This window comes from Fusarium pseudograminearum, chromosome 1 (genome assembly GCF_000303195.2).
Source record: "Fusarium pseudograminearum CS3096 chromosome 1, whole genome shotgun sequence".
Lineage (NCBI taxonomy): Eukaryota > Fungi > Ascomycota > Sordariomycetes > Hypocreales > Nectriaceae > Fusarium > Fusarium pseudograminearum.
In genome coordinates this window covers 8,211,240-8,235,825 of record NC_031951.1, presented here as the reverse complement: position 1 = coordinate 8,235,825, position 24,586 = coordinate 8,211,240, and the positions used below count along the sequence as shown (strand labels likewise).

Here is a 24,586-nt window from a genome sequence, read left to right as displayed (position 1 = left end):
TTGGCGACGGGAAAGGACAGCAAGCCAGAAGCGATCTCGAGGTTTAACAATGATACCCCTTTTAAACATATACGAACAAATTTGCATTTGGCCATTGTGTGAAGAGCATTCCATTTGAAAATAAAATAAGTATGTTCCTGGACGCCTGATCTAGATAATCTGCCACGCAGTACTTCCGCATCCTTGCGGATAGTTATAATCAGAAAACACCAACGCCTGGGCCACAACGTGATATGCCGTTCATTTGCTCGTAAGCCCTCCGAGTCGTAAATGCTCTCAGTTTTCTTGTGGACGAAAGCTGGTAGGTCACTAAACTCCTTCAATTTGGCTTTGCTGACCAGATGCTCTGGCATCGTCATACCACTGCTCGTCGATTCCACGACCGGCTGGACCGGAATGCTGCTGTCTCTTACCAACAATCTCCAGACCAGCAGCAATAATGTTCATGCGGCGAAGCCTGTCCTTGGCCTCTTCCTCGTACTGGCGAGAGACATCAAGGGCCTGCTTCTGCATCACAAGCCGGGGGTTGGGTTGAACAGCAATAAGCAACTAGAATTGGTTAGCTAATGCAATCAAAGCAGGAATAATCATACTCACTTTGTTCTTTGCATCCAGGTGAGCCTTGAGGTCTCCCTCGCGGATCATAGTCACAAGTTCTGTTTCAACTGACTCCCCTTCTGATGCGAATGCCTTGTTCAGGCTCTCAATGGTAACGCACGAGAACGGAATGAAGTACTGCACAATGCACTTGTTCCGAATCTGTGAGTAAAGCGTGGAGATGTGGCGCTGCAGATAAACGTCGAGTAAATAATCGTTTCGAACGGATTCGAGAATGGCCAGGCAGCTTGAGTATCTGCCATTAACAAATAGACTGATGGCTTTGCGTATGTGTGATTCGTTCTCTAGGAATGAACGGAAGGATTGGTTGTCCAAGACTCGAGCCTGAAGTTCGTTCCTCTCCATGGTTGCCAGAGCCAACAACCCTCCGTACACTGCAATGTCGTTGGGGCTGGCGATATGGTTGTATTGTGCCGGAGGCAGAGCAAAGTCAACTTGAAGAAAGTTGTTGGCTGCATCTTTGTAGTGCTTTAGTCCGAGGAGCGCGATACCGGAGACAAGTTTCGTGTAAGGTTGGTACATTCGTTCCTCATCGCCGCTCTGAACGCCGACGATCTTCCCAAGATTGTTGAGTACCATGGTCCAGTCGCGCTTGGCAATGTAGACGTTTACCAGGTGTATGCCGCAGTCGATGATATGCTTGGTGGTTGTGACGTCCTGTCGCATGCGGTTGTACGCTTCGGCTGCCGCTTCTAGGTTTCCCGTTTTCTCAAAATGCTGGCCCAAGTCTTCGTTGCCCATCTAGATTTGTGTTAGAATTTTTAAATCGGCACGTAAGGTATTCCAACGCACTCGAATGCTTTCTTTGATCAAGTTATGACGGTACTGCTTAAGCTGAGATTCGAGACGTGTAGTCTCGGCTTTGTTCTCACGTTCAACTCGATCGACCCATTCTGTTTCGAGCTGGGCCTCTGGCTCTTGAGGGGCCGCAACACGGAGACAATTCCAGGCTTCGGCGTATTGCGTTAGATCTGAGCCGGCCTTTGCCTCAACTATGGCGAGCTTGAGCGCATCGATGCATAGCGGCACTGATGATTTTCCGATTTGTATGAGACGATCGATTCTCGTTCGACCTAGACAAGTTTAGCGGATGTCGGTATGGGTTTGGTAGCGGCGACGCAACGGACCGGTGTAGTTCGATATATAGAGGTCGAGGTCAAGTTTCGGTTGTTCTGACAGACACTGTTAGCATGGCTTTCTTGAGAGTGCGCTTGAACTATGTTCACGACACTGACGACATTCGTTGAACATACCTCTGACAATGATGCCACCCGTGTTGCTTTGCTGGCTGAAGAAGGCCAGGAGAGAGTTTGATTCGGACATTATGGATGTTAAGCTTATCTGCAGAGCTCCCAGTTCACCTCTAAAGACAATTGGGGATGCAGAGAGCTGTAACTTGACGTGTGGTTTGGTGGATTGTCATGAGCAGCTACCTACTGCTAGGCTCCAATGGGGTGGGGTGGAGGTCCAAGGTGGGGGGAAATCGCTATGAGATCTCCAGACGAGATGTGGGGTCGTTTCCTGCCTACCCTATATGTTAGGTAAGCATCTGGCGACGAAACAATGATTGCAAGTTGAATCTTGGAATGGGTCTGATTGCTTTCCCAAAAGTGTCACTTCTACTAGCATCAATTGTGGGCAGGGTTACAATCGAAAAAGATGTCTTTCCAGGTATGATACGACCACTAGTCATGGGCCTGAGTCAGGTCCTATGAAATAACCTTTGATCTTGTTTGTTTAGAGTAATTGTTGGTCTATAGTGAATGGATTTTACGTATCAAAATTCAATGACCTTGGCAGAGCTACAGATGCACCATGATACTTGGAAAGCCAATGACTGATTGTCAAGATGTATATATCGGTAACGAGACAGGCCATCTAGGTATGCTGTGATAATTATTAGATTTTTTCCCCCTTCACTGCCGATCGGCGTTGTTCCTATATTGCAATACTACTCCATCAGTTGCGTATACAGGCCGTATGATAGGTAGTATAAGAAGCTGGGTTGTTTTAACCTCGGATGATATGCAAAGGAATTGCGCCAGTTCTCGCATCAGCATGTTTAGTTAAAGTTTTAAGAGGCTCAAAATTAAACTGTCGGGTACAACTGTGGGAAAGACTTTGGATCTGGATCGATCGGAACAGAGTGGAAGAGGTTAAAACAAAGCTTTCACGCCAAGACTGACGCCAAGACTTCATCACGGCACGGTTTGGCAACAGGCAAGTTTTGGTCTCTTCTGGCCCGATTCTATCGGCCGAGGGGACAAGAAATGCTACCAGGTGGTATTAGTAGGTAATGAGCAACGGGTCTAGCTTGTACTTTGAGAACCTGGCACCTTTTCCACCAGTAAGCGACCAGCAGGCGTATAACAAAAACCCGAAGACGCGAGAGGGCGCGCTGTCAGATCAGGAACTACGATAGAATGTTCTCGGAGGAAACCCGGACAAGAGCCGGAAATTTGGATCCATGCGGTAGTAGGTAGTACTTTGTTGTCATGAGAATATGGTAAGACGAATGATGTCATGCGCACTAATATCTTCAATAGTATCGAATTGGGAACATCGTCATGCAGATGCAGAATGGTTCATTAAAAAATCAAAGTGTATAGGAGGGCTGCACTTCAGGGTCTTTGACGAGGGGATGTGTGGCTGGCGCTCTGGATCGCTTGTGCAGCGTGGTGGAAGCTAGGAAGCCACCTTCATCGGAACGACCCATTCAGAAGCTGCCAGCTTCCGTGATTTCCGGAGCCGATGAATGTGGCTGTTTCTAAATTCAGCTCGACCTTGGGGATGCTTTTACCAACAGAGCAGGTAGGTAGGCAGGCAGACAGATAGACAGACAGAGAAACGTCGGCTATGAGTCTGAGGCAAGCGACAAGAGGCAACCAATGCAACATATTACCTAACTCCTACTCAGTATCAGGCCTAATGTATCATCATCAACCTCAAAGTATATGATACCATCCAATGAATCAACGAGGACGGACCCTGCCCCGTCCATGTCATTGCAACTCACCGACAAATTCTCTCATTAAACTTCTTCTTTATTAAGCTTGCATCATGCGTCAAGCAGCAGCAAAGGACACCTCTGAGCCAGTGCATTCATTAGACTGCAGGATAAGGTATTGACAAAGTTAGGGCCGTTTGTGGCCGTCGATGAATAGAGTTGCTGGTGATTTGCAGGGATTACCGACAGACATGCAACGTTGTGATGTGTCTCTGTACATATTCAACGACAGATCGACATGACGCTTGGTTGCGCCCTTTTCCCTTTTCAATTGCTATCTCGCTTCTCCGACTCTTGAGCTCTTGGAACGGCAGTTCTTGCCACAAGACCTCTATCATCGCAGATAACACGGAAACAAGAACATCCTCCACAAATCTCTGGTGTTGTGAGGCTTAGGTTCATTCTAGCGCAGCCATACACAGGTCCAACAAGCCTCCACCACCGTCTGCAACCCATGTAAGAAAGTCGTCAAGGTCAGGGTTGATGGATGTGATTTAGCTGACGACAAGGTTGGTCTAGAGCGTTTTGCGTTTTGCGCTTTCGTTCATCGCCCCCCCCATTCGGGTACATGCCCATTCGACCTCTCTCCACGTACTGATAGCGGGTGCTTGAAATTACTTCTGGGTACTTTTACTCGATGTTGCTTCGCTGTGTGTGAAAGGGTACCAACAATGACATTATCACGTTTGCCGACAAAATCATTGCAGCACAGCACAGGACAGACACTCTCTTTTGTCCCGCCTGTCCAGTTGATTAATCAATCAATCAATCAATTGACCCTGATCGCTAAACGACAAAACGCTAGTCATCTTGAATCCACCAGTGCAACAGTTTGAGCTTGTTCACACAGCAGCGTTGTGAACGGCGGTTCTCCCAAGAGGGGTGGTTCCTGAGACTGCGAGTCTATTTTGCGGCCGCGCGGCTTTCCATCCGTCCACTGGAAAGGCCCTGGACAGTGGAGATGCCTTCTCTTTCTCTCGACTTTGCTGTCCCGTGTTAGCCGTGGTTGTGCTTCAAATTGCGCACACGTTGGTACTGTAATAATATGTTATTCGTGTTCCTCTCCAAGGGAGGGGATACAGCGTCAAATTGGAAAGGCACTGACCTGCAACTCAGCCACTGATGCGTTACGCGATTTACATACAGTAATTAACGAGTTAGTGTAGTGTTGTTGTTGCTGCTGATTACAATGGTCCTGACTCATTCATCTAATGCGTCAAAGTATACAGAGTATACAGCGAAGCAGTTCTGAGACGGAATATTTCGCATACGACAGAATAAACAACGTCGGACGTCGATGCGCGGTTTCTTGATCGGAGTAAATGAAATAAAAACCAGGGATAATATTCGTACTCAGACAGGCAGTTCTCTCGTGAAGACAAAGGTTCTTTTGTCTGTACACAGCAACGTGAGCAAATCAATACCTCTGGATCCATGTTTCCTCCCCTGCTGGTACGGTACGTCGAAGGCTTATCCCCCCTGCGGTACCTCCCGTTTACCCTGTGAGTCGGAATGCACAGTGTGAGGTATCAGAGAATGTTGGTTTGTATTCTGTTTGAGGGTCTGTGGTCTGATGCCGTCTTTATCGTCATGTAAGCTATCAACCGTGAGTATATTCGCCCTGATACAGGAAGTAACTCTCATGATAGATAAAAGAAATAAACATGTTGTTAGTTTTACGCTGTTAATCTATCTTGATCTATTCTGCAACCTTAACTTAATTATTCCTTGTATAGAAGAAGCGTTCGAAGCCTCAAAGTGTATCTTTGATACCAAAACGCCATTGCTCACAGACTCTCCAATGCCACTTTTACATATTAGCCATACGTGGTTATTGCCTCAATGGATCACCTATTTCGGAAAGATTATTCTGACAACGTTGGATTTGGCTTTAAACCATGTCTCTCTTTATGGAGTTGCAGAATGCAAATAAGAGTATGGTATCCTCCTCATCTCTGCCTGCACCAAACATTAGTACAGACGCAGTCGCCCGTTGGCGTTTAGTACTTGGCTTTTAGTCTTGGCTCAACATGTTTTTCGCCTTGGTATTGCTTGGCAGTCGAATTTCCCAGCCTTTTGTGTCTCATTTTCGCTTTGGCAACTCTTGATTGCTAGCACTGAGTCTTGGACAAATCTTAGCATGCGCCGCCGTCACTCTCTAGATCTGGGCACACTTGGTCAGCGGTGGCCTCACTCATCCCCATACATACCTGCCTACAGACTCGTCTACATAAATTATTTACCTATCTACCTACCTATCTACCTTGGTTTGATTCTTTTTTTTTTTTTTTTTTTGTCACGGCACTAACAATAGCGCGAAAGAAAGATACATGCAAGACTGTGCCAGCTACACGGTGCTAACTGGCTTTGACAACTTAATCGAAGCCGCTCAAGCCTGGCTCGTCTGCTTGTCCACCTGGGGCTGGCTGGCTGGTTAGGTAGGAGCTTGGGCAGGTCCTTTTGAAGGCCCCGCCCAACTGACTTGACTGCCCTTCTCTCCCCTCGTTCGCTCATCCCGTTTCGCTTGCTCACTCGTTCGTAGGTTTCCAACCTGCAGCAGGTTCATGGTCTAGGCTGTAGGTGGATTAGCTGGGAGGTACCTGGGGCTGTAGTGTTAGACTTTACCAAATCGCCTGTGCCCGCCCGCTCTGCCGTTTCGGTCCCGTCGCGAAATCTGCTCCATCCTCTCTCTCTCTCTCTCTGACTCTCTCTGGCAATCCTGCCCATCCCCATGTACATCCCATCCCATCCCTTTCCCTGTCTGCAACTTGGAACAGTTTAGCCTAGTCTCGTCGTCTACCTGTGCACTAGTTCGGCCCTGTACAAAACTGTACTGTACACTCCGAAACGCTACGCTATTTACCCTCCGGTACTTGGTGCTACCTGGCGAGGTACCGCCGACCAGCATTACCTTAGTAGAAGAGAAGGGTACAACTCGTACAGTACTAATCGCTCTGTTTGCCCAATACCTGGGCGATTTCCCCGTCATCACCATCTCATTTCATTTCTGGACTCTTCTCTGTTTCTATTCTTGACTCTGCCACTTTCTCTGCGGCATTTTAAACTGACGTCTTTCAAACGCTGATGGTCTAGGCTTTGAGTCTTGGGGCGATTGGGATATGGGCTGCCACTGGCCTCTACTACTTACGCCTTCCACCCTGCAACTCGTTCATTCTGTAACCATTTCAACTTGACTGCCCGCTTCAACCTCTATTTCTGCCGCATAGCGGCGGCGGCGGCGGCGACGACAACGACGATTCTCTTATCCTCTCCCTTTTTTGCTATTTTTTTTGTTAGAACAATACCCAACTCGCTAGATTCGACTCCATCGTGGCTGAAAAGCCTATCAACCGGTGAGTGCGCCTATAACATCACCCGCGAGCCGTTTGATCGTTGTGCCGTTGAACCCTCATCCTTCAATCGCGCTTCTGCACTCACGTTGCCGTTGTTCTGTGCCTCGGCTGGGAATTCGTATCATTTGCGCGTTGAACCCAGGATGGGGGCACTAAGCATCGCCAAGACGCACTGAAACTCTTGTCTTCCGTTCGATGTTCCCTTGATATCGCCAATTTTTTGCAAAAAAATAACCAAACGTATTGTCCATTGCTAATACAACCAAGCCCGACATGCCCCTCGACGCCGCCGCCAACGACGGCGGCCAATCTTCTCACGACTGGCACGATGATGCCCCGTCGCCTTCGGCAAGCATTAAATCCGACATCGAATTAGACGATGATGGGAGTGGACAGCCTGGCGCGTCATCACAACCGATCCAGAAGCGACGACGAGTAACACGCGCCTGCGACGAGTGCAGACGAAAAAAGATCAAATGCGACGGCAAACAACCATGCACACACTGCTCTGTCTACAGCTATGGTACGCGGCCCCCTGATATATGGCCGTTCAAGCGCCTGCTTTTGCTTTCAAGTTCTCCTGTCGGAATATCGCACGGTGACTAACCGTTCCCTGCAGAATGCACGTATGACAAGCCTTCAAATAGGAGAAGAAACCCGGCGCCACAGTATATTGAGGCATTAGAAAGCCGTTTACAACGCGCCGAGTCTCTGCTATCTAAATTTATGCCCGACGTCGACTTAGCCGATCCGAACCTCGATCCCGCCATTCAACAAGAATTTCGCAACCGCGAAAATGCTCGCTCTCAAACCTCCAAAATCCGACAGCCTCCGCCAAGTCACCATAGTCACCAGAGTCATCAGTCAAACCAATCCGATCCAAATGATGGTCATCTGACATCCATGATCGATTCTGTTGGTCAACTCGATCTCGACGAAAAGGGAAGCTGGGATTTCCACGGTATCTCATCCGGTGCGGTATTCCTGAAGCGCATGAAGGAGCATTTCCGAGGCATGCTTGGCCCAAGTTCAAAAGCTCCTTTTCTACCTCGTGCCGAACGACCGGCCGGCCTGGATTCGCCCTCTCTGTCTTCCGTCGGAACGCCATTCTCAATTGCACCCAGTTACCCCGAACTTCCACCAAAAGATATCACCCGAAAGCTTTGTTATTATTCTCTCAGTTGCGCGACCTGTCTTATTCGTATCGTTCACGTTCCCACATTTTACGAGCAAATGGACAAAATTTACGAGCGCCCACTGGACAATCTGACAAAGGAGGAAACACAGTATCTGGGACTCCTCTTCTCTGTTATGGCTCTCGGCTGCATGTATAACAACCTGGACGACACCGACCCGCGAAGTATGGCGTATCAAGATGCGACGGAAGAAGGGCTCAAATATTATAACGCCGCGCGATCTGTTCTACACGACGTTACGGATTGTCGAGATCTCATATCTCTCCAGGCTTTAGTATTCATTATTCTTTTTCTCCAAGCTACCTCGAACCTCAGCAGCTGCTACTCCTTTGTTGGTATTGCACTGCGCTCATCACTCCGGCTGGGTCTTCATCGACATTTGGAACACGAAAAGATCGACCCAATCGAACAGGAAGTCAGGAAGCGCGTTTTCTATGTAGTCCGACAGATGGATATTTATGTTTCGACATTGCTTGGCTTTCCTCTTCTTCTCAATGTGGACGACATTGATCAACCATTTCCTTTAGAAGTCGACGACGAGTTCATCACCCACACCGGTATTCTGCGACCACCTCCTGCGGCGCCATCATTCTTCCAAGCATTCAATGCCCATTCAGAATTGATGGAAATATTGGCCAAGGTTACAAAATATGTCTACCCAACTAAGGGATTGGGTCAGGGTCTCTCAAAGGACAACAAGCCCGCTTCTACCTATCTCATTAGCTATGGCCGGATCAAGGAAATCGAAGCCGAACTTCATTCTTGGTTTGAAAGGCTGCCCCAACACTGGCGTCCAAGCGGCGAGGGTCCGATTGAGACTGTCAGGTAAGTACAATCAGGATGGGATCTGGGCGAAACTGTACTAACGCCTTGCTTAGAATCCGGCACCTGTTGAGATTTGCGTATGCGCATGTCCAACTTGTCTTATACAGACCATTTTTGCATTATGTTTCTCCTCGCCTAAGTCAAGGGACCAAGGTTGATGAGCTTTCGTATGCCTGCGCAGCGGCAGCAATCAGTGTTTCTCGCAATATCGTGCACATTGGACTTGAGATTCGCAAACAAAGAGTTCTTAGTGGGCCGTACTGGTTCATGCTGTATACTGAATTCTTTGCTGTTCTTTCGCTAGTCTTTTATGCCACGGAAAACCCTGAGAAACCTGGATCTAGTGAGGTTCTTGCGGATGCTAGAGCTGGAAGGGATATGATAGCAGCACTGTCGGAAAAGAGCATGTCAGCGGAACGAGTTACTGGTGCTCTCACGGTATGTTGTATTTTTGTCTTGCTTTTGGTTTTGATGTTTGGTTCATAATACTGATCTGACAAAAATAGGCGCTCTTCGATGAACTACCAGAGCAACTCGATGCCGGATCTATCCGACAGGTGCCTTCGAAGAAGAGATCAGCCCCTACAGGACGACCTTCTTCTGGCTCTTCACACCACGTCCCCATTCCTGCAAGCATGTCGTCGATTGGAACCGTCGATTTCACACGCGCAAGCCAAGTTTCGACAAGTTCATACCCAACAACCATGTCACAAGGTACCATGGACATGCAGGGAGGAGGCATCACTTCTTTCCAGGACAATAGCTTCGCTACCAACTTTGGTGACTTCATGAGCCCGGATATGCAGCGTAGCACTCCGGAGTCGACCACCAGTACAGCAACGAGCGCCCAACGATTCCCTTACGGAGGGCAGCCAATCGGCATGCACAATGTCAACAAACTCGATTCACTCATGTTTCCTTCGGAAGACCCATTTGCCTACCCGAACCAGCCTATGATGGAACTTGGGTTCCCCAGCAAGACAGATCCAACTACAAGTATAGCGGATCAAGGCCAGGACATGCAGCTGTTCTTGACCGGAACGTTCGACGACGTGGAAAGCCAGATCTTCGGGCAGCCCCCGCCTTATATGATGCACCAACAAAGCCAGGGAATGATGGGTGTGTCGCCTCAGCCCATGTATGCCAACCCAGCAAACCTCATGGCTATGCAGCAGCCAAGCCAACCGCCAACAATGCAACAAAGACGACCGGTTTCACAGACGCACGCTATCCACCAGGGTCATTCAATGGCGCACAGACGAGCGCACAGACAGCAACATCAGGAAAGGCAAATACAACAAATGTTTACAGAACAGGGAATGCAGGCGGATTGGGGAGGCTTCTTTGGCTCAGGAAGAGGAGGATTCCAAGGAATGTAACGGTCGCTACATTTGATACCCATTTATGATACGGGAGGAGCACGCGAGGCGTCGGCTAGTGATTTTGATTTTGATTTTTTGGGAAGAGCGATTCTGATTTGGGATGGAGTGTTTGGATTGTTAGGGGTCCTCGGATACCTTGGTTTGAGGCTGATAGCAAGGGATTGCTTACGTTCTTAGATATTGCCAACGCACATAGACGGTGGTAGGACTGTTGTATATACAGGCAACAATTGGATTGTCTTCATGTTGCTAGGAGTTTGGTGGTGGAAGAAGCTGGCTAGGAGTGTGGTAGTCAGGGGGGATTATCTCCATACTACATTGTATCCAGTTCCAGTATAGATATAATGAACGAGACATGCCATAAGGCGACTTGAAACATACCAAAGCAGACAGATGATTATATTGATAACGCGATGCTGATGTGCTTTGAGTGCTTCCTCAAGTAGGTAGATGGACTTCAACAGGATGGAAATATGCTTGTATTTAAAAAAAAACTAAGACAATCAATAAAGTTACTATTAGTAAGTTGACTTGTCCCCAACAGTTTTATCAAAGACTAAACCGTCGCTTTATCGATCTGGCCTGGTTGCGTCATGAAATGAATGGATTAGTACTGTTGGGCTTATAAGGCGTTATCGCAGCGCTACGATACGCTGAGCTCAGCTTATTGATTACTGTAGCTTTAGTGCTAGCTATCACATGGAAAACCGTCCTCACAAAAGCAACGTTTATTCCCCAACTGCCTGCGCATCTCGAATCAGCTCTCTTTAGTATATCTCGGCCTTTTTTCTTTCTTTTTTACTCAAGCCCCTTCGTTTTATCTAGTCTCCTACGAGTCGGATTCGTTCATTTATAGTGTGCGCAGATGACACCGCCCAAGCCCATTTGCGGGGAGGAAAAGCCTCAAGCACGTGAAAGAACCTCTGTCAGCTACGAGTTTGTGCTTGAGGATGAGTTTGACGCGCTGTGAGTGGCACTTATAATATACACCTGGAAGGTTTTCTTTAGCGAAATGGTCCAGGTTACTGATCAGAGTTGTGAGTTAGGTGTGTTGAGGTGAAGAGGAACGACGGTGACTCTAGCGGTAAAAGCAGCAGCGGTAACAAGTATCCTGGTAAGTCGAGACAGAGATGAGACTGTGTGGTTCGACGAAATAACATACAATTGACACTTAACATAGCAAAACTTCATGCGCGCAAGGTTGTCAAGGAGCTTGGCGTTACCGATGGCCTCATCTACCTTCCTGGTGAGCCTACGCGGCTCTACGAGGACTCAGACCAATCGCCTCCTTTCAAACAACGGAGATAGTTTGTTATCCTATCCATCCTTTGTCATAAATCATCTTGCTGACCAAATTTCAGCTTCTACTATATGAGCGGCGCCAACTTTCCTGACTGTGTTCTCACTTATGATATCGCTACGGATCGTCTCATTCTCTGGATTCCCTACGCTGAGCCGCGCCAGGTCTTATACCATGGCCCAACTCCAGACGCCGCCGAGGCCATGCGAAAGTATGATGTTGACGATGTCAGATACACTGCTCAACTGCAAAAGTTCCTCCACAGTCAGCTCCGTCCTGAGAGGACTCTTTATGTCATCCATACAGACCAGGCTCCTAAGCTTCACGACCGGCCTCGAGGACAGACCAAGATCAACTGCTCCAAGTTGCGTCCTGCCATGGACCAGGCCCGCGTAATCAAGACAGAATACGAAGTTGCGCTCATCCGTCGTGCTGCACGCATTTCAGCCGCCGCGCATCGTGCTGTTGCCGAACGCCTTCTGACTATGCGCAACGAGCAGGATGTCGCAGCAGTTATTCTCGCAGCTTGTACTTCACGTGGTGCACATGTCCAGGCGTACCCAATCATTGCTGGTGCCGGTGTCAACGCCTCCATATTGCACTACGAGTCCAATGACCAGCCACTTGAGGGAAACCAACTCATGGTTGTCGATGCTGGGTGTGAGTACCAATGTTATGCCAGCGACATTACTCGCACCCTTCCTATCAGCGGCTCTTTCTCAAAGCAAGCCTCCGCAATTTACTCCATCGTGCAGCGCATGCAAGAAGAGTGTATCGCACGTGTCAAACCCGGCACTATTTACTATGAACTGCAAATTCATGCCAGCGACGTTGCTCTTCAAGGTCTGCGCAAGTTGGGTCTCTTGCGAGGTAGCTTTGATGAGATCCAAAAGGCGGGTACTGTTGCAGCTTTCTTTCCCCACGGTCTGGGCCATCACCTTGGTCTTGAAGTCCACGATGTCACCGGTGATGAGCGTCTCCTAATGCGAGACAACTTTCACGTCGAGGGCGGAAAGCGTGAGATGGTGACTGCTGCCGCGTTGGTGGCCATGCACCGCCTGGCTTCAACCACAGGCCCAATCAAGCCGAGACAGGCTCTTCAGCCTAACATGATAGTTACAATTGAGCCAGGAATGTAAGTATCCGACCACTCCCGCGTTCGCGAACTGTTACTGATATGTACAAGCTACTTCTGCCGTCCTTTCATTGAGGGATACTTCTTGAACAACTCGACACATGCAAAGTTTATCAATCGTGACCTCCTCGAGACATATTATCCCGTTGGCGGCGTGCGTATCGAGGATGATATCCTTGTTACGTACGGAGGTTATGAAAACCTGAGCTCTGGTGCGCCCAAGGGTGACGAGATGCTTGACGTAATTAACGGCAATTTTGAGAAGATTTAAGAAATCGGCTAGCGTTGGAGCTTTTTACGAGGTTGATATTCACAAGGACAAGAGAATGGGAAGTTTAATGACACAGGGATTGGCAAGAAGACTTCTTGTCTTATCGAGGCAGTCTAATAACGTCGAATACTGGAATTGACGATAAGAATGATTTTGTTGGATATGCACAGGGTTTTGGTTATCGAATCATGACATAGTTTCAAATTTATCCTCGTTGATTTTCACAAACACAAAGACTCTTCCGTATACACAAGGCTCATGCATCTAAGTTAATTTACAAAACACAGCAACACAGCGCGCCAACGCATGGAACCTCACCTCAATAAATGTGCAACCCCTGACCCGTTAATATCCTCCTCTTGACTCGTGTCTTATTTACAGGTACTTCTTGGGCATGGAAGCTCGCCTTCTCTTGTAGACAACGTAGGCAGCGACGAGAATGCACTGGGTGCCGATGATGGAGAAGATGAGGAACTTGTGACCAGGAGTCTTGTTCATAACAACCTCTGACAGGGTGCTGTGGTGGTCGGAGAGGGTGGTCTTGAAGGTGCGCTCGGTAGACTGCAGCTTGCGGGTGAGTTCCTTTCGGAGACCCTGAATGTCCTTCTCGAGCTCTGAGATACGTGAGTTGAGAGCGGTAATATCATCGAGCTTGCGCATATCAGCACGGAGCTGGCCAATGAGGGAGGTCAAATCCTCGTGGCGCTTCTCATCCTGCTGCTGGTGACGGGAAGAGGTGCGTTGCAGAGATGAGAGTTGGTGGTTGGTGTTTTGAAGGCGGTTGTGCAGATCCATGAACTGGGTCTTGGAGGTTGAGAAGATATCAGGATCCTCATCTGCGTACTCGCCATCGTTTCTGTTGTTGTTATTGTTGGAGTTGGCCTTGGCGGGTTGACCACGGGCCTGGTTTTGATTCTGGTTCTGGTTCTGCTGCTTAGGAGGATCGTTGCGAACAGCACCAGCGTCGCTGTTATCAGCCATGACAACCATCTTGAAGACCTCGAAAGAGTCAGGGTTATCAGGGGTGGCAGCAGTGACACCGAACTGGTAGCCGGTAGGAATGCTGATCTTATCAGACTCAAAGCAGAGCTTGCCGTCCAGCTCAACGCGGAAAGACCTGGCAGTCTGTCGAAGCTTAACCTGCGAAGGTCGACCGAGGTTGCGGTAGTTGTATGGGCAGTGGCCGAACGAGAGCTCATCAACGTTGTTCTGTCTGGAATAATCGGTGTTGCCGTCGTTCAAGAAACCGCGAACCATACCGCTCGAGCCGCCAGATGTGTCGATAACCAGGGCGAGACCGTCAAACTTGCCAACAGTGTAGATGCTCCCGGCGCCGATCGTAGCAGGACCGTTGCGAACAAGCCAGATGTTGAGGTTACCACGGCCGCGATCGGGGCCGTTGGCTCGGAAGTCGACGTCAGCGATCCATTGCGTACGGAGCAAAGGCTGCTGGCCCCAAATGGCACCGCGCTGGTTACCAGGGGCGAGAGGAGTGAGGATGATTCGGTTGGAGAGAATCTCGGGAGTGTTTGGGTTGCCCTGGACGGCGAAGTTGGGAATCTGTCCACGAGACTCGGCGGGACTTATCCTGCAGGCGGGATACGGGTTAATAACGTTTCTTGGATAGTGCTAATACAAAAGTATAAGGTGCAGAACAAACCTTCCAGCATGACCAAAACTAAGCTCGCTGATGAGATACTGGGCCTGCGACAGGCTTGCTGCCAGCAGCGCAGCCAAAGAGAAAGAGACCTTCATGGTAGCTCTCTAATGGACAAATAAAACGAACAAAAACAGGGATATGTCAAGGAATCAACCACAGACACGACTTGAAATAACACTCCTTTTACACCCAAAAAAGAAAGAAAAAAGGCGAGTCGTAATACAAGAAGGCTCGGGAAGTGGAAGATACGAGCCGATGTTGGTGGAGGCAAGGCTGAGGACACTTTGCACTATGTAGCCCCTGGAAACAATGTGCAGCTCCGAAATAGGTACAAGATGGTGTTCTAAGAGCGGGGGGAATGACGGTAAGTTGCTGGTTGAGGAACTGGTAATTACAGGCTTTTGACGAGGCGCAAATAATGGATCAAATAGAATAGACACAGCAATTTCATTCAGAAAATAAACAATGTCATCAATAATTGGTCGTCGTCTAGAGATTGAACAACGTCTCATGAGAGGACACAGAGTAAATGGGGTTAATGAAGCCACCCACATGCGAACCATTCAGCTCAGCCTTGAAGGGGTTCTGTGGCGTACCAAGTCAATTAGTTTTTAGAGCGACGTGGCTTGGGGAAACCCAGTAGAGATCATGATTGGTGGACTTGAGCATTGCAGGAAACTGGATGAATAGAGCTCGGCCCGTCGATAGCTTATTAGTTTTACATACAACAGCCCCTTTTGAGATGCTTCAGCGATTGAACAATGCAATTCGCTTAATCAAGAGAACCGGTGCATATCCATCGTCGAATTGATGCTATTCACTGTTGCACAAAACTCTACCCAACCAGCTGTGAGCTTAACCAAGTACATGACCCCCCCGCAAGTTCCAGAGCTGTCAATCCTAGGGTATATCATTTTAGTGGGGACCTGCTCTCATCCTCCATCCTTTAGGTTAGGCCAGGTTCCCAAAAGGAACACGAGCCAATCTCCATCTCCTCATGACTTGTATCTAAGAATCGAAAAAAGGTCATGGCAAGAGGTGACCACTACAGCTCAGCGACAACGAAACCCGTCACCGCGCATCATGAGTGAGCACTATCCGACACTTGCGCAGACTGCGCTTGTCGCTGCTGCGTTCAAGATCCTCTTGTTCCCCGCCTAGTAAGTGGCTGTCTGTCTTGTCTTGTTCTGTCGCGTCGCTAATCCCCATCCGCAGCAAATCCACCGATTTTGAAGTTCATCGCAATTGGCTCGCCATCACGAACAGTCTTCCTCTGGAGAAGTGGTATGTCGAAAAGACTTCGGAATGGACTCTGGATTATCCGCCCTTCTTCGCCTACTTCGAATGGATACTCGCCCATGTCGCTCGTCTCGTAGATCCCCTCATGGTCAAGGTCTACAACCTCGACTACGATAGCTGGCAGACCGTCTACTTCCAACGTACTTCTGTCATCATCACCGAGCTTGTTCTGGTCTGGGCGCTTCAGACCTTTATCGAAACTGCGCCTCTCAAGTCTCGCCGTGCTGCTCAGACCGTTGCTCTGTCAATCATTCTCTCCCCAGGACTTCTCATCATCGACCATATCCACTTCCAGTACAATGGCTTCATGTACGGTATTCTTGTCATGTCTCTTGTTCTAGCGCGCCAAAAGAGTGAACTACTGAGCAGTGGGCTCATCTTTGCCGCCCTGCTCTGTTTCAAGCACATCTACTTGTACCTGGCCCCAGCCTATTTTGTCTATCTTTTGCGCGCATATTGCTTGTCCTCCAAGTCCATCTTTCGCATTCGATTTTTGAACTCGATCAAGCTGGGCTTGGGTATTGGAGCTATCTTTGGAGCAGCCTTTGGTCCTTTTGCTGCTATGGATCAGATCCCTCAGCTTTTAAGCCGGCTCTTCCCCTTCTCCCGTGGACTCTGCCATGCTTACTGGGCGCCCAACGTCTGGGCTCTTTACTCCTTTGCTGATCGAATCCTTATTCATGGTATGTCACTCTTCTATCGCACAAGCGCGTATGTCTAACCTGTTATAGTTGCCCCACGACTTGGATGGGCTGTCAACAAGAGCGCATTGCAAAGTGTCACCCGTGGCTTGGTTGGAGACACGGCGTTCGCTGTATTGCCAGAGATCAGTCCGCGAACCTGCTTTGTTCTCACATTGTTTTTCCAGGTCGTGCCTCTGATCAAGCTCTTCTTCCAACCCACTTGGGAAACATTCATTGGTGCTGTCACCTTGTGTGGCTACTCCTCTTTCCTATTCGGTTGGCATGTGCACGAGAAGGCTATCCTTCTCGTCATTATCCCTTTCAGTCTTATCGCCCTTCGGGACAGGCGCCATCTAGGAGCCTTCCGGCCTTTAGTCGTGGCCGGCTATGTGTCACTCTTCCCGCTCCTTTTCACACCGGCGGAGTTCCCTATCAAGACCATCTACACTATTGTCTGGCTGGTGGTGTTCCTCTTGGCGTTTAGTCGCCTTGCCCCTGCTTCCAACAAGCCTAGGATCTTCCTCCTAGACCGTTTCAGCACTCTTTACATCGCTATAAGTATTCCGCTTATTTTGTACTGCTCTCTTCTACATCACCTCATTTTCGGAAAGGCGTATGAGTTTATTCCATTGATGTTTACGAGCTCTTACACTGCGATAGGTGTGGTTGGGAGCTGGGTGGGATATATGGTTGTGTATTTCACTGCGTAAGCTGAAGCAGATATCAAGATACCCAAATAGATTTCTTATCTTTTGAAAACTGGACAACCTCTGTGACCTTCTGAGATGAATGAGTGCATCAAGACGTAGTTTCATTAGAAGTAATGCAACTCTCTGGTGAGATAAGAAGGTGAGTAAGAACTGAGTAGCGCGCAAGGATGGAGTTGGCATAAATAACACAAGCCTTTCAGGGTTAGATGGAGACTCCAAGGGTAGGGATGCACAGTGGTCGTTAGTTTGTGATAATTCGTGACTTGGCAGGCAAGCATGGGTACAGTGGTTGTCTGTCATGATGTCTATTTGAGCCTCAAATATCAATTGTTCAATTTACTCGAGAGTCATAGAATTATGACACTGGGTCATACTGGCCACCTGGTCAACACTGTTATCCAACGTTGAAGTATCCTCAGCTTCACAAGTGCCTAGCAGGTGGCGGTGGAATAAATTGGCGATCTGAAATGTGGAGCTCTCCAGGCCCCTGGAGGAGACTCCGGGTTTAGCTTGGGAGCTGCAGGTAGGTAGTATTTATGCCATTGTCAAAAACTGCAGTGGGAGGGTGTCTGTTGTAATCATGCATGATAACATGATTGCTGGATTCTACTAGGCTACTGGGATCTGTTGTGACAGCGAGCTGGATATATCAATGGTATCTGACTTAGACGAGTTGGTTGTGGAAACTTGCAAAGTTCTATGTCATGATGCGTTTATATAACAATAACTTGAAACAATAGATAAACTGAATTGATAGTGCACTATCCTTGGAGACTCTTGTATTGTTGAAATCTGTTTGTTTCTTTGTAGAGTGAGTGGTGTTTGTATCAGAAGCTGACTTGGCGTCCCGAGATGACGGTATGCCGAGTGTCCGGGGACTTTTCAAGATTATGGTTATATCCTGTACAATTTCTCAAATACTCGTTTATCAAGACGGTTCGGCCCCTGGTTGCATCCGGAATTGTTCGAGGATTAAAATGAGCCCAAGAACGTTGGCAAAAAGTCGACTTGTGCTTGTTTTATAGGCGGACAAAGTTGGATGATGGATCTAAGGCCGTGAGGAGGAGGACCGGCGGGCCGCAGGGGTTGGCGGACCCCATGAGGAGCTAAGCTAAAAAAAAATCTGGGACATGGCATCCATTTTGATTGACGCGCTGGCTGGGATGACAGCACAGCATTGATTGACGAGATATATGGTCCTTTTTTAGCAAGGCTGGTATTCTTCTGTGGATTGAGAAGAAGAAATAATATTTAACGGTGTGTCTAATACACTATTTGAATGCAAAATCCCGACACATCTACCAATGCCTCCTCCCGTGAACCTGGGCCTGATGCACTAACAAACGCAAGGTACGGGATTGGAGTGGATGTAACTTATACAAGCAAGGTACTGAATCATGGGCGGAACACTAGTGGTATTGCAAGTATCTCTTAGCTCCCAGTGACTCCACCCATCATCCCCGGAACCCTGGTGAGCAGCCGTTAAACTCCCGTCGCGTCCAGTCCATGGAAGCCCGCTTCTTTTCCTTCTTTCCTTTCCTTCCTGGGCTCTTCTTTTTCTTCTCCTCCCTACATCGTTCTCACTCTAGCCCTCACCCCGACTCTCGTCACGCCCGCTGCTTGCTTTATCCTCACCAGGCCAAGCCGACTTATACAGCTTCTTTTTCGCGTCTTATACCCTGATCAGCCTCCGCCGTGTAAGTCGCCTCGATCCTGCCTAGGCCTGGGCTCCATCGCATCACTCTCGAGGAGAGGAGCCCACCCCCGATTTGTTTCCCACCTGCGCGCCCGCGTTTGCACTTCTCGATTTGCCCACGCAACAAACGGCCCCAAATTTCACTTTAGCACGAACTCCTACTATCGCGTTTTCCTACCACATTCTTGTTCCTGCATCTGCCTGCTCATGCTATCATATATCGGCATACTGAACCGACATTCTTATTAGTGGGGGAAAGGCTGCACCTTCAGCCTTGCAGGTGGTTTCTTTGACACTTCCAAACCGGCCACTTGCGCCTACAATACTAGACAATGGTACGCGCTCCCACTGCTCCCCCCCTCATGGCTGCTCTTTTACTTACTTGGTATTAAAAGGTTCTCTTCAAACGCAAACCCGTCCGCTTCTTGCCGGCCGCGGAGATTGAAGATGAGAACGCCGAGGTATGATTACGTGCAGAGAGCTCCATATTTTGCGCAACCACTAAACAGTTATAGGTTTGGCATATTCCTCAAACAGGAGAGGTTTTCACTTCTTATGATAGCTATCTTGATCGGTGAGTTCCATTCGCTAGCCAATCCCAAATGCACTTCGCTTATACTATTCTTAGCATGGATTTCTACAAACAGGTTAGCCACTATGTCTGGTTTCATATCACAGTACTCCTTGCTCACCTACCTCATAGCGTCGTTTCAACGATCAAATCACAGGTCATTCTGGTTTGACCTTTTTTGAGGCGTTGAAGAGTGAGGTTTGTACCGTCAACCCTAATTTTTAACGTTCTCGACTTACATGACCATTTAGCTTGCGGGTGGCAAAGAAGTTGAAGCTTCGTTTCCCGAGGCGTTGAAAGGTCCTATCCTGCGCAAGGTGCAGTTTCAGACCGTTTCTCGCCTCGATAACCTCGTCGATCAAATCTACGACGAGTTCAAGCATGACTACTACCCCGGTGAAGAGGTCACAGTGACCATGAAGGGAGGTGATCGTGCTCACGGATTGGTTCGTGATAAGACTACATTCGGCCCTCGTGCTCTTCCTGACGGAAGCCATTCTCTGCCCACAACCCGCTACCTCGTGGATCTCAAGGATTCAGACGAGGAGACGATAGTCACGGATGAGCATATCTGCCGAGACCGAGGCATCTTCACAAAGGCAATGCTCAGATCTTTCATCAAGAAAACAGTCACCCGTGATGCTTGGAACGGTGCACCATGGTTGGTTAAGCATGATTACGCAAGTCAGTATCACATCGACACTCGCGTTCCCCCTCATCTTCGATATGACACCAAGGTCATGGAGCGCAAGCAACTCCAAGCACAGAAGAGAGCGCACACTCATCATGATACTAACAGTCATGACTTGATTCCAGCCCTTCAATCAGGCCCAGTCCGCCTACCAGAACTCAAACCAGCTCCTAAGAGCAAGGCGAAGCCGGGGCTGCACGGATCGGGATCCAAGGGTCTTAAATGGCCTCTCAATATGCCTGTTCACGGAGGCAACCCATTCAGCTCTCCTTCAGACTATGGTATTCAGGCACCTGCCCAACGCGAGCCCACTCCGCCACCACCACCACCCCCTCCTCCCAAATACCCTATTGAAGATCTACAGCTTGAGCCTCGGGATGATCGAAAGCGTCCACCACTCAAATTTCTCTGCAGAGACCCTCCGGCCAAGGTCGAAAACGATGACGCAATCCAGGACGATTTCTCCGACAACATCAACATGGAATCCATCGGACCATTGCTTGAGACCTGGGATACACTCAATGTGTACTGTGAGGTCTTTAAGTTGGACTCTTTCACTTTTGACGATTACGTCGAGGCACTCTGCGTTGCTTCGGAGAAAGTGCCAATCCAGCTGATTGATGAGATTCATTGCTCGGTCTTGAAGATCCTGGTAGACTCAGAAGCCGACGGTGGGAAGGTGCGAATCAATCTGCCCGAAGTCGAGGAAGAAGACAGCGAGGAGGAGGAAGACGAGGATGCCAGTACGCTGCCTACTCCGGAGCCGGAAGTCAAACCAGGCAGACGAGCCACCCGTAGCAGCCTTGCCAAAGCAGAGGCAGAGAGGCTGGCTGCTGAAGCTGCGGCTGCTGAGAAGGAGAGCGAGGAAGAGACCAAGCATCGCGCCGAGCAGCTTTTGGAGGATTACGATTGGATCGAGCATCTTCGAAAGCGAGACTTTTCCAACGGAGGCTGGGAGCGAATCCTTGTGGGCCTTCTTCATCAGCTGTCAGAGAACGAACGTCAGCACGATGTCTGCGAGGAGCTGTTGCACCTTCTGGTACCTGCCGGTATCGATGCCACCCAGGAAACCGTCAAGCAGCGATATGCTGAGCTTGATGTTAATCAACGCGTCAAGATTCTGCAGATCATCTGCATGCTGACCACCGAAACTAAGGCTATGCGAGGTTACATGGAGGACTGTAGTGAAACCATGACCGCGTACCGCAAGGAGAGAATCGAGTGGCAGCGACAGCGCAAGCAAGCGTAAGTTACGAAGGAGACGCCTGATAGTAATTAGTGCTAACAATCCATACAGCATCGAGGATTTACGTCAACTCAACGAGCAGAAGAAAATCTTGCTGCCAGATAACATGCCTCCCTCGCCACCAAAGGAAGAGGATGGCGATGTAAAGATGGCCGAGCCCGATGATTCAATCATGTCTCGAGAAGCCGACGGGGAAGAGACTGAAGAGGATCCATCGACTCGAAAGCGTCGACGACCTCTCACAGCTAAGCAGCGCAAGCAAGAGGAAGAGCAAGCTCTCAAGAAGGAGAAGGAGAAGGTTGCCAAGATGGCCAAGACTCCAAAACCCCCAGCGCAGTCGAAGCAGTTCATCAAGCTCTTGAAGGACATTCAGAAGAAAGAGGACATCATGAAGAATTGCGAAGAGGAAATCGCTGTGATCGAGAACGATCTGCGCGAGGCCGACTGTCCTCGAACCCGAGTGCTTGGAAAAGATCGCTTCTGGAACCGGTACTACTGGTTTGAAAGGAATGGAATGCCATATGGTGGCCTTCCCGACAGCTCCACAGCGTCAGCGGATTATGCGAACGGTCTAATTTGGGTCCAAGGCCCTGACGAACTCGAGCGAGAAGGTTACATCGACTTGCCTGCTGATCTTCAAGAAGAGTATAAAGCAAAATTCAACATGACAGTGCCCGAACGCAAGGCCATGGAGGAGTCCAACACCAGCGTCTTCAACGCGCACCAATGGGGTTACATCTCAGAGCCTGAACATGTTGATGAGCTTATCAAGTGGCTGGATCCTCGTGGATTCAACGAACTCAAACTTCGAAAAGAGCTTCTGGCTTTCAAGGAGAAGATTGCTAAGCACATGCAGAGCCGCAAGACCTACCTTTCAGCCGAGGAGGAGAACGACAAGAAGGAGGAAAATCAGAAGCGAATGAGTACACGTATCCGGGATAAGACACCCGATACATCGAACTATCGCAGTCTCCAATGGGAGAACACGACAGCGCTTGAGGAGCTGGGACACTTGCACAGTGATCCTCCTCCACCGCCACGATCTCGAAAGCAAACTCGGAAGCGTGAGGCTGTTAATGACGCCCCAGCCCCAGCTCCAGCAGCTAAGACTCGACGACGATGAGTAAACCTGAGTGGTTATTGTCGAGCAAATTCTACCTTTACCTAAGAAATACTGTTTGATGTTAGGATCAACTGCATAGCAAAGACACATGCTGAAGATACACAGAAGAATACTGGTGGTTTTTTACAAGAAACTAGGCGGCGGTGCGTTGACGCGTTTTTTTGTTTTTTTGTTGGCATTATGCCAGGTTGGAGGAGTCATTGGAGAACACATGGCGTTTGGTTCTCATATATTTGCTTTGTTGAGAACGGACTACAAGGGGACAGGTTCATCATTGCATTGCATTGTACTAGGTACATCACAGCGAACGGTAGCATCAGGGAGTGGCATAGACCAAGTTAGATGAAAGGCTAAAGTTTAGAGGCCTTTGTTTGTATGAAATGAGATGAATCATAAAAACCTTTATTACCAGTAAGATGCAGAGGTGGATGATACGAGGAGGCTCGAGCTGAGATACTCGGTACATGTGATATATGATATGTGGATCTCAACTGATCTGCATCAACCAGCCAACGATAATGGTGTGAGGCCGCAAGGATGTCATAATTCACCGGGCAGTCTAGTTAGGTCCGACCACATTGGGAAGCTTGACCGAGGCTACAAAACCCGACGTGACTATGTAGTACATACATATATGATGCAAGGCGCCCAAACTTTGTTGAGTTGGTGTGTGCTTTGTTTCATTCAGAATCGTTTACCCGTATACTAGACAATTCCTACCATACATACACCTCACAATGGCTTCTAACGAACTCCCCAATGTCAAGCTCTTTTGGTTCGTCTTTCATGATTTCATCTACACTCTCAATTACTGATACTAACAAATGGAACTAGGCTCGAAAAGTCTCGCTCTCAACGTATTCTCTGGCTCCTCCAGGAGCTCAAGTTGCCTTATGAGCTCGAGATTTTCCACCGCAACAAGCAGACATTCCTTGCCCCTCCAGAGCTTCAGAAGATTCACCCTCTGGGCAAGTCGCCTGTCATCCAACTCACGCCCGCTGGTGCTGAGGCAGGCGCTGAGCCTATCACTTTAGCTGAGAGTGGTTTCATTACGCAGTACCTCACCGAGAATGTGGCTGAGGGTAAGAGGCTGATGCCGTCGCGATGGAAGGAGGGTATGGAGGGCAAGATTGGAGGCGAGACTGAGATGTGGATGAGATATCAGTATTACCTTCATTACTGTGAGGGTACTCTCATGCCTCCTTTGGTCATGGGACTTGTCATCGGCAGTATGTTTGACCCTTTTCTCGATAGATTGCTGTTTACTAACTTGTATTCAAGTGCTCAAGTCCCCGATGGTCCCCTTCTTCATCCGTCCCATCTCAACGATGCTGGCTAACCGGGTCATCTCCTCATTCATTGCCCCCAATCTACAAGTCAACCTGAAGATGATTGAGGGCCATCTTGCCACATCGGGAGGCGACTACATTTGCGGCACTTCGCTAACATCGGCGGATATCCTGCTCAGCTTCCCGCTGATCGCAGCTGAGCCAGAACTTGACAAGTTTGGCTCGTTTGAGGGAGAAGAGTCCTGGAAGACCGTGTTCCCCAAGGTGGCGGCGTACGTTGAGAGGATCAAGAACGAGGAGGGTTACAAGAAGAGTGTGGAGAAGATTATTGAGATTGATGGCAAGTTCAAGGCTTCTCTGTAATTATGAGACGAGTTTTTACATTTATGTTGGTAGATGATTCATTGATTTTGGTTTGTCAACATTCGCAACTCCTCGAAACAGGGGAAATGCATGAGCATACATTGTAAACAATAGTATGTGAAACTGATACCCTTAGATTTAGGTAGGCAAGGCTTGTCTTCAATTATA

At 48.7% G+C, this 24,586-nt stretch overlaps 7 protein-coding genes across 7 annotated transcripts, besides 3 other annotated features; 5 read left to right on the top strand and 2 right to left on the bottom strand.

Annotated features, from left to right (window-relative positions):
* Positions 1–309: 309 nt before the first annotated feature.
* On the bottom strand, positions 310–1,941 carry FPSE_08653 (uncharacterized protein; the record flags this gene model as incomplete). Its single annotated transcript, XM_009261771.1, has 5 exons — positions 310–549; positions 598–1,359; positions 1,411–1,691; positions 1,746–1,790; positions 1,872–1,941. The coding sequence occupies 5 exons, from the start codon at positions 1,939–1,941 to the stop codon at positions 310–312; spliced, it is 1,398 nt and encodes a 465-aa protein (XP_009260046.1).
* A 1,479-nt stretch (positions 1,942–3,420) lies between these two features.
* Positions 3,421–3,462: a microsatellite.
* Positions 3,463–5,865: 2,403 nt separating this feature from the next.
* Positions 5,866–5,890: a microsatellite.
* A 419-nt stretch (positions 5,891–6,309) lies between these two features.
* Positions 6,310–6,337: a microsatellite.
* A 914-nt stretch (positions 6,338–7,251) lies between these two features.
* Positions 7,252–10,378, top strand: FPSE_08652 (uncharacterized protein; the record flags this gene model as incomplete). The annotated part of the gene is made up of 4 exons (XM_009261770.1): positions 7,252–7,501; positions 7,598–8,999; positions 9,053–9,437; positions 9,506–10,378. The coding sequence occupies 4 exons, from the start codon at positions 7,252–7,254 to the stop codon at positions 10,376–10,378; spliced, it is 2,910 nt and encodes a 969-aa protein (XP_009260045.1).
* An 868-nt stretch (positions 10,379–11,246) lies between these two features.
* On the top strand, positions 11,247–13,087 carry FPSE_08651 (uncharacterized protein; the record flags this gene model as incomplete). The annotated part of the gene is made up of 5 exons (XM_009261769.1): positions 11,247–11,347; positions 11,428–11,495; positions 11,562–11,688; positions 11,743–12,816; positions 12,868–13,087. The coding sequence occupies 5 exons, from the start codon at positions 11,247–11,249 to the stop codon at positions 13,085–13,087; spliced, it is 1,590 nt and encodes a 529-aa protein (XP_009260044.1).
* Positions 13,088–13,462: 375 nt separating this feature from the next.
* On the bottom strand, positions 13,463–14,842 carry FPSE_08650 (uncharacterized protein; the record flags this gene model as incomplete). Its single annotated transcript, XM_009261768.1, has 2 exons — positions 13,463–14,675; positions 14,748–14,842. The coding sequence occupies 2 exons, from the start codon at positions 14,840–14,842 to the stop codon at positions 13,463–13,465; spliced, it is 1,308 nt and encodes a 435-aa protein (XP_009260043.1).
* Positions 14,843–15,830: 988 nt separating this feature from the next.
* On the top strand, positions 15,831–17,847 carry FPSE_08649 (uncharacterized protein; the record flags this gene model as incomplete). The annotated part of the gene is made up of 4 exons (XM_009261767.1): positions 15,831–15,907; positions 15,963–16,729; positions 16,778–17,435; positions 17,793–17,847. 4 exons carry the CDS (start codon positions 15,831–15,833, stop codon positions 17,845–17,847), a joined length of 1,557 nt encoding a protein of 518 aa, XP_009260042.1.
* Positions 17,848–19,467: 1,620 nt separating this feature from the next.
* Positions 19,468–22,766, top strand: FPSE_08648 (uncharacterized protein; the record flags this gene model as incomplete). The annotated part of the gene is made up of 7 exons (XM_009261766.1): positions 19,468–19,470; positions 19,531–19,596; positions 19,651–19,709; positions 19,764–19,782; positions 19,839–19,904; positions 19,958–21,642; positions 21,695–22,766. 7 exons carry the CDS (start codon positions 19,468–19,470, stop codon positions 22,764–22,766), a joined length of 2,970 nt encoding a protein of 989 aa, XP_009260041.1.
* Positions 22,767–23,503: 737 nt separating this feature from the next.
* FPSE_08647 (uncharacterized protein) lies at positions 23,504–24,418 on the top strand (the record flags this gene model as incomplete). The annotated part of the gene is made up of 3 exons (XM_009261765.1): positions 23,504–23,541; positions 23,601–23,995; positions 24,048–24,418. 3 exons carry the CDS (start codon positions 23,504–23,506, stop codon positions 24,416–24,418), a joined length of 804 nt encoding a protein of 267 aa, XP_009260040.1.
* Positions 24,419–24,586: the final 168 nt, after the last annotated feature.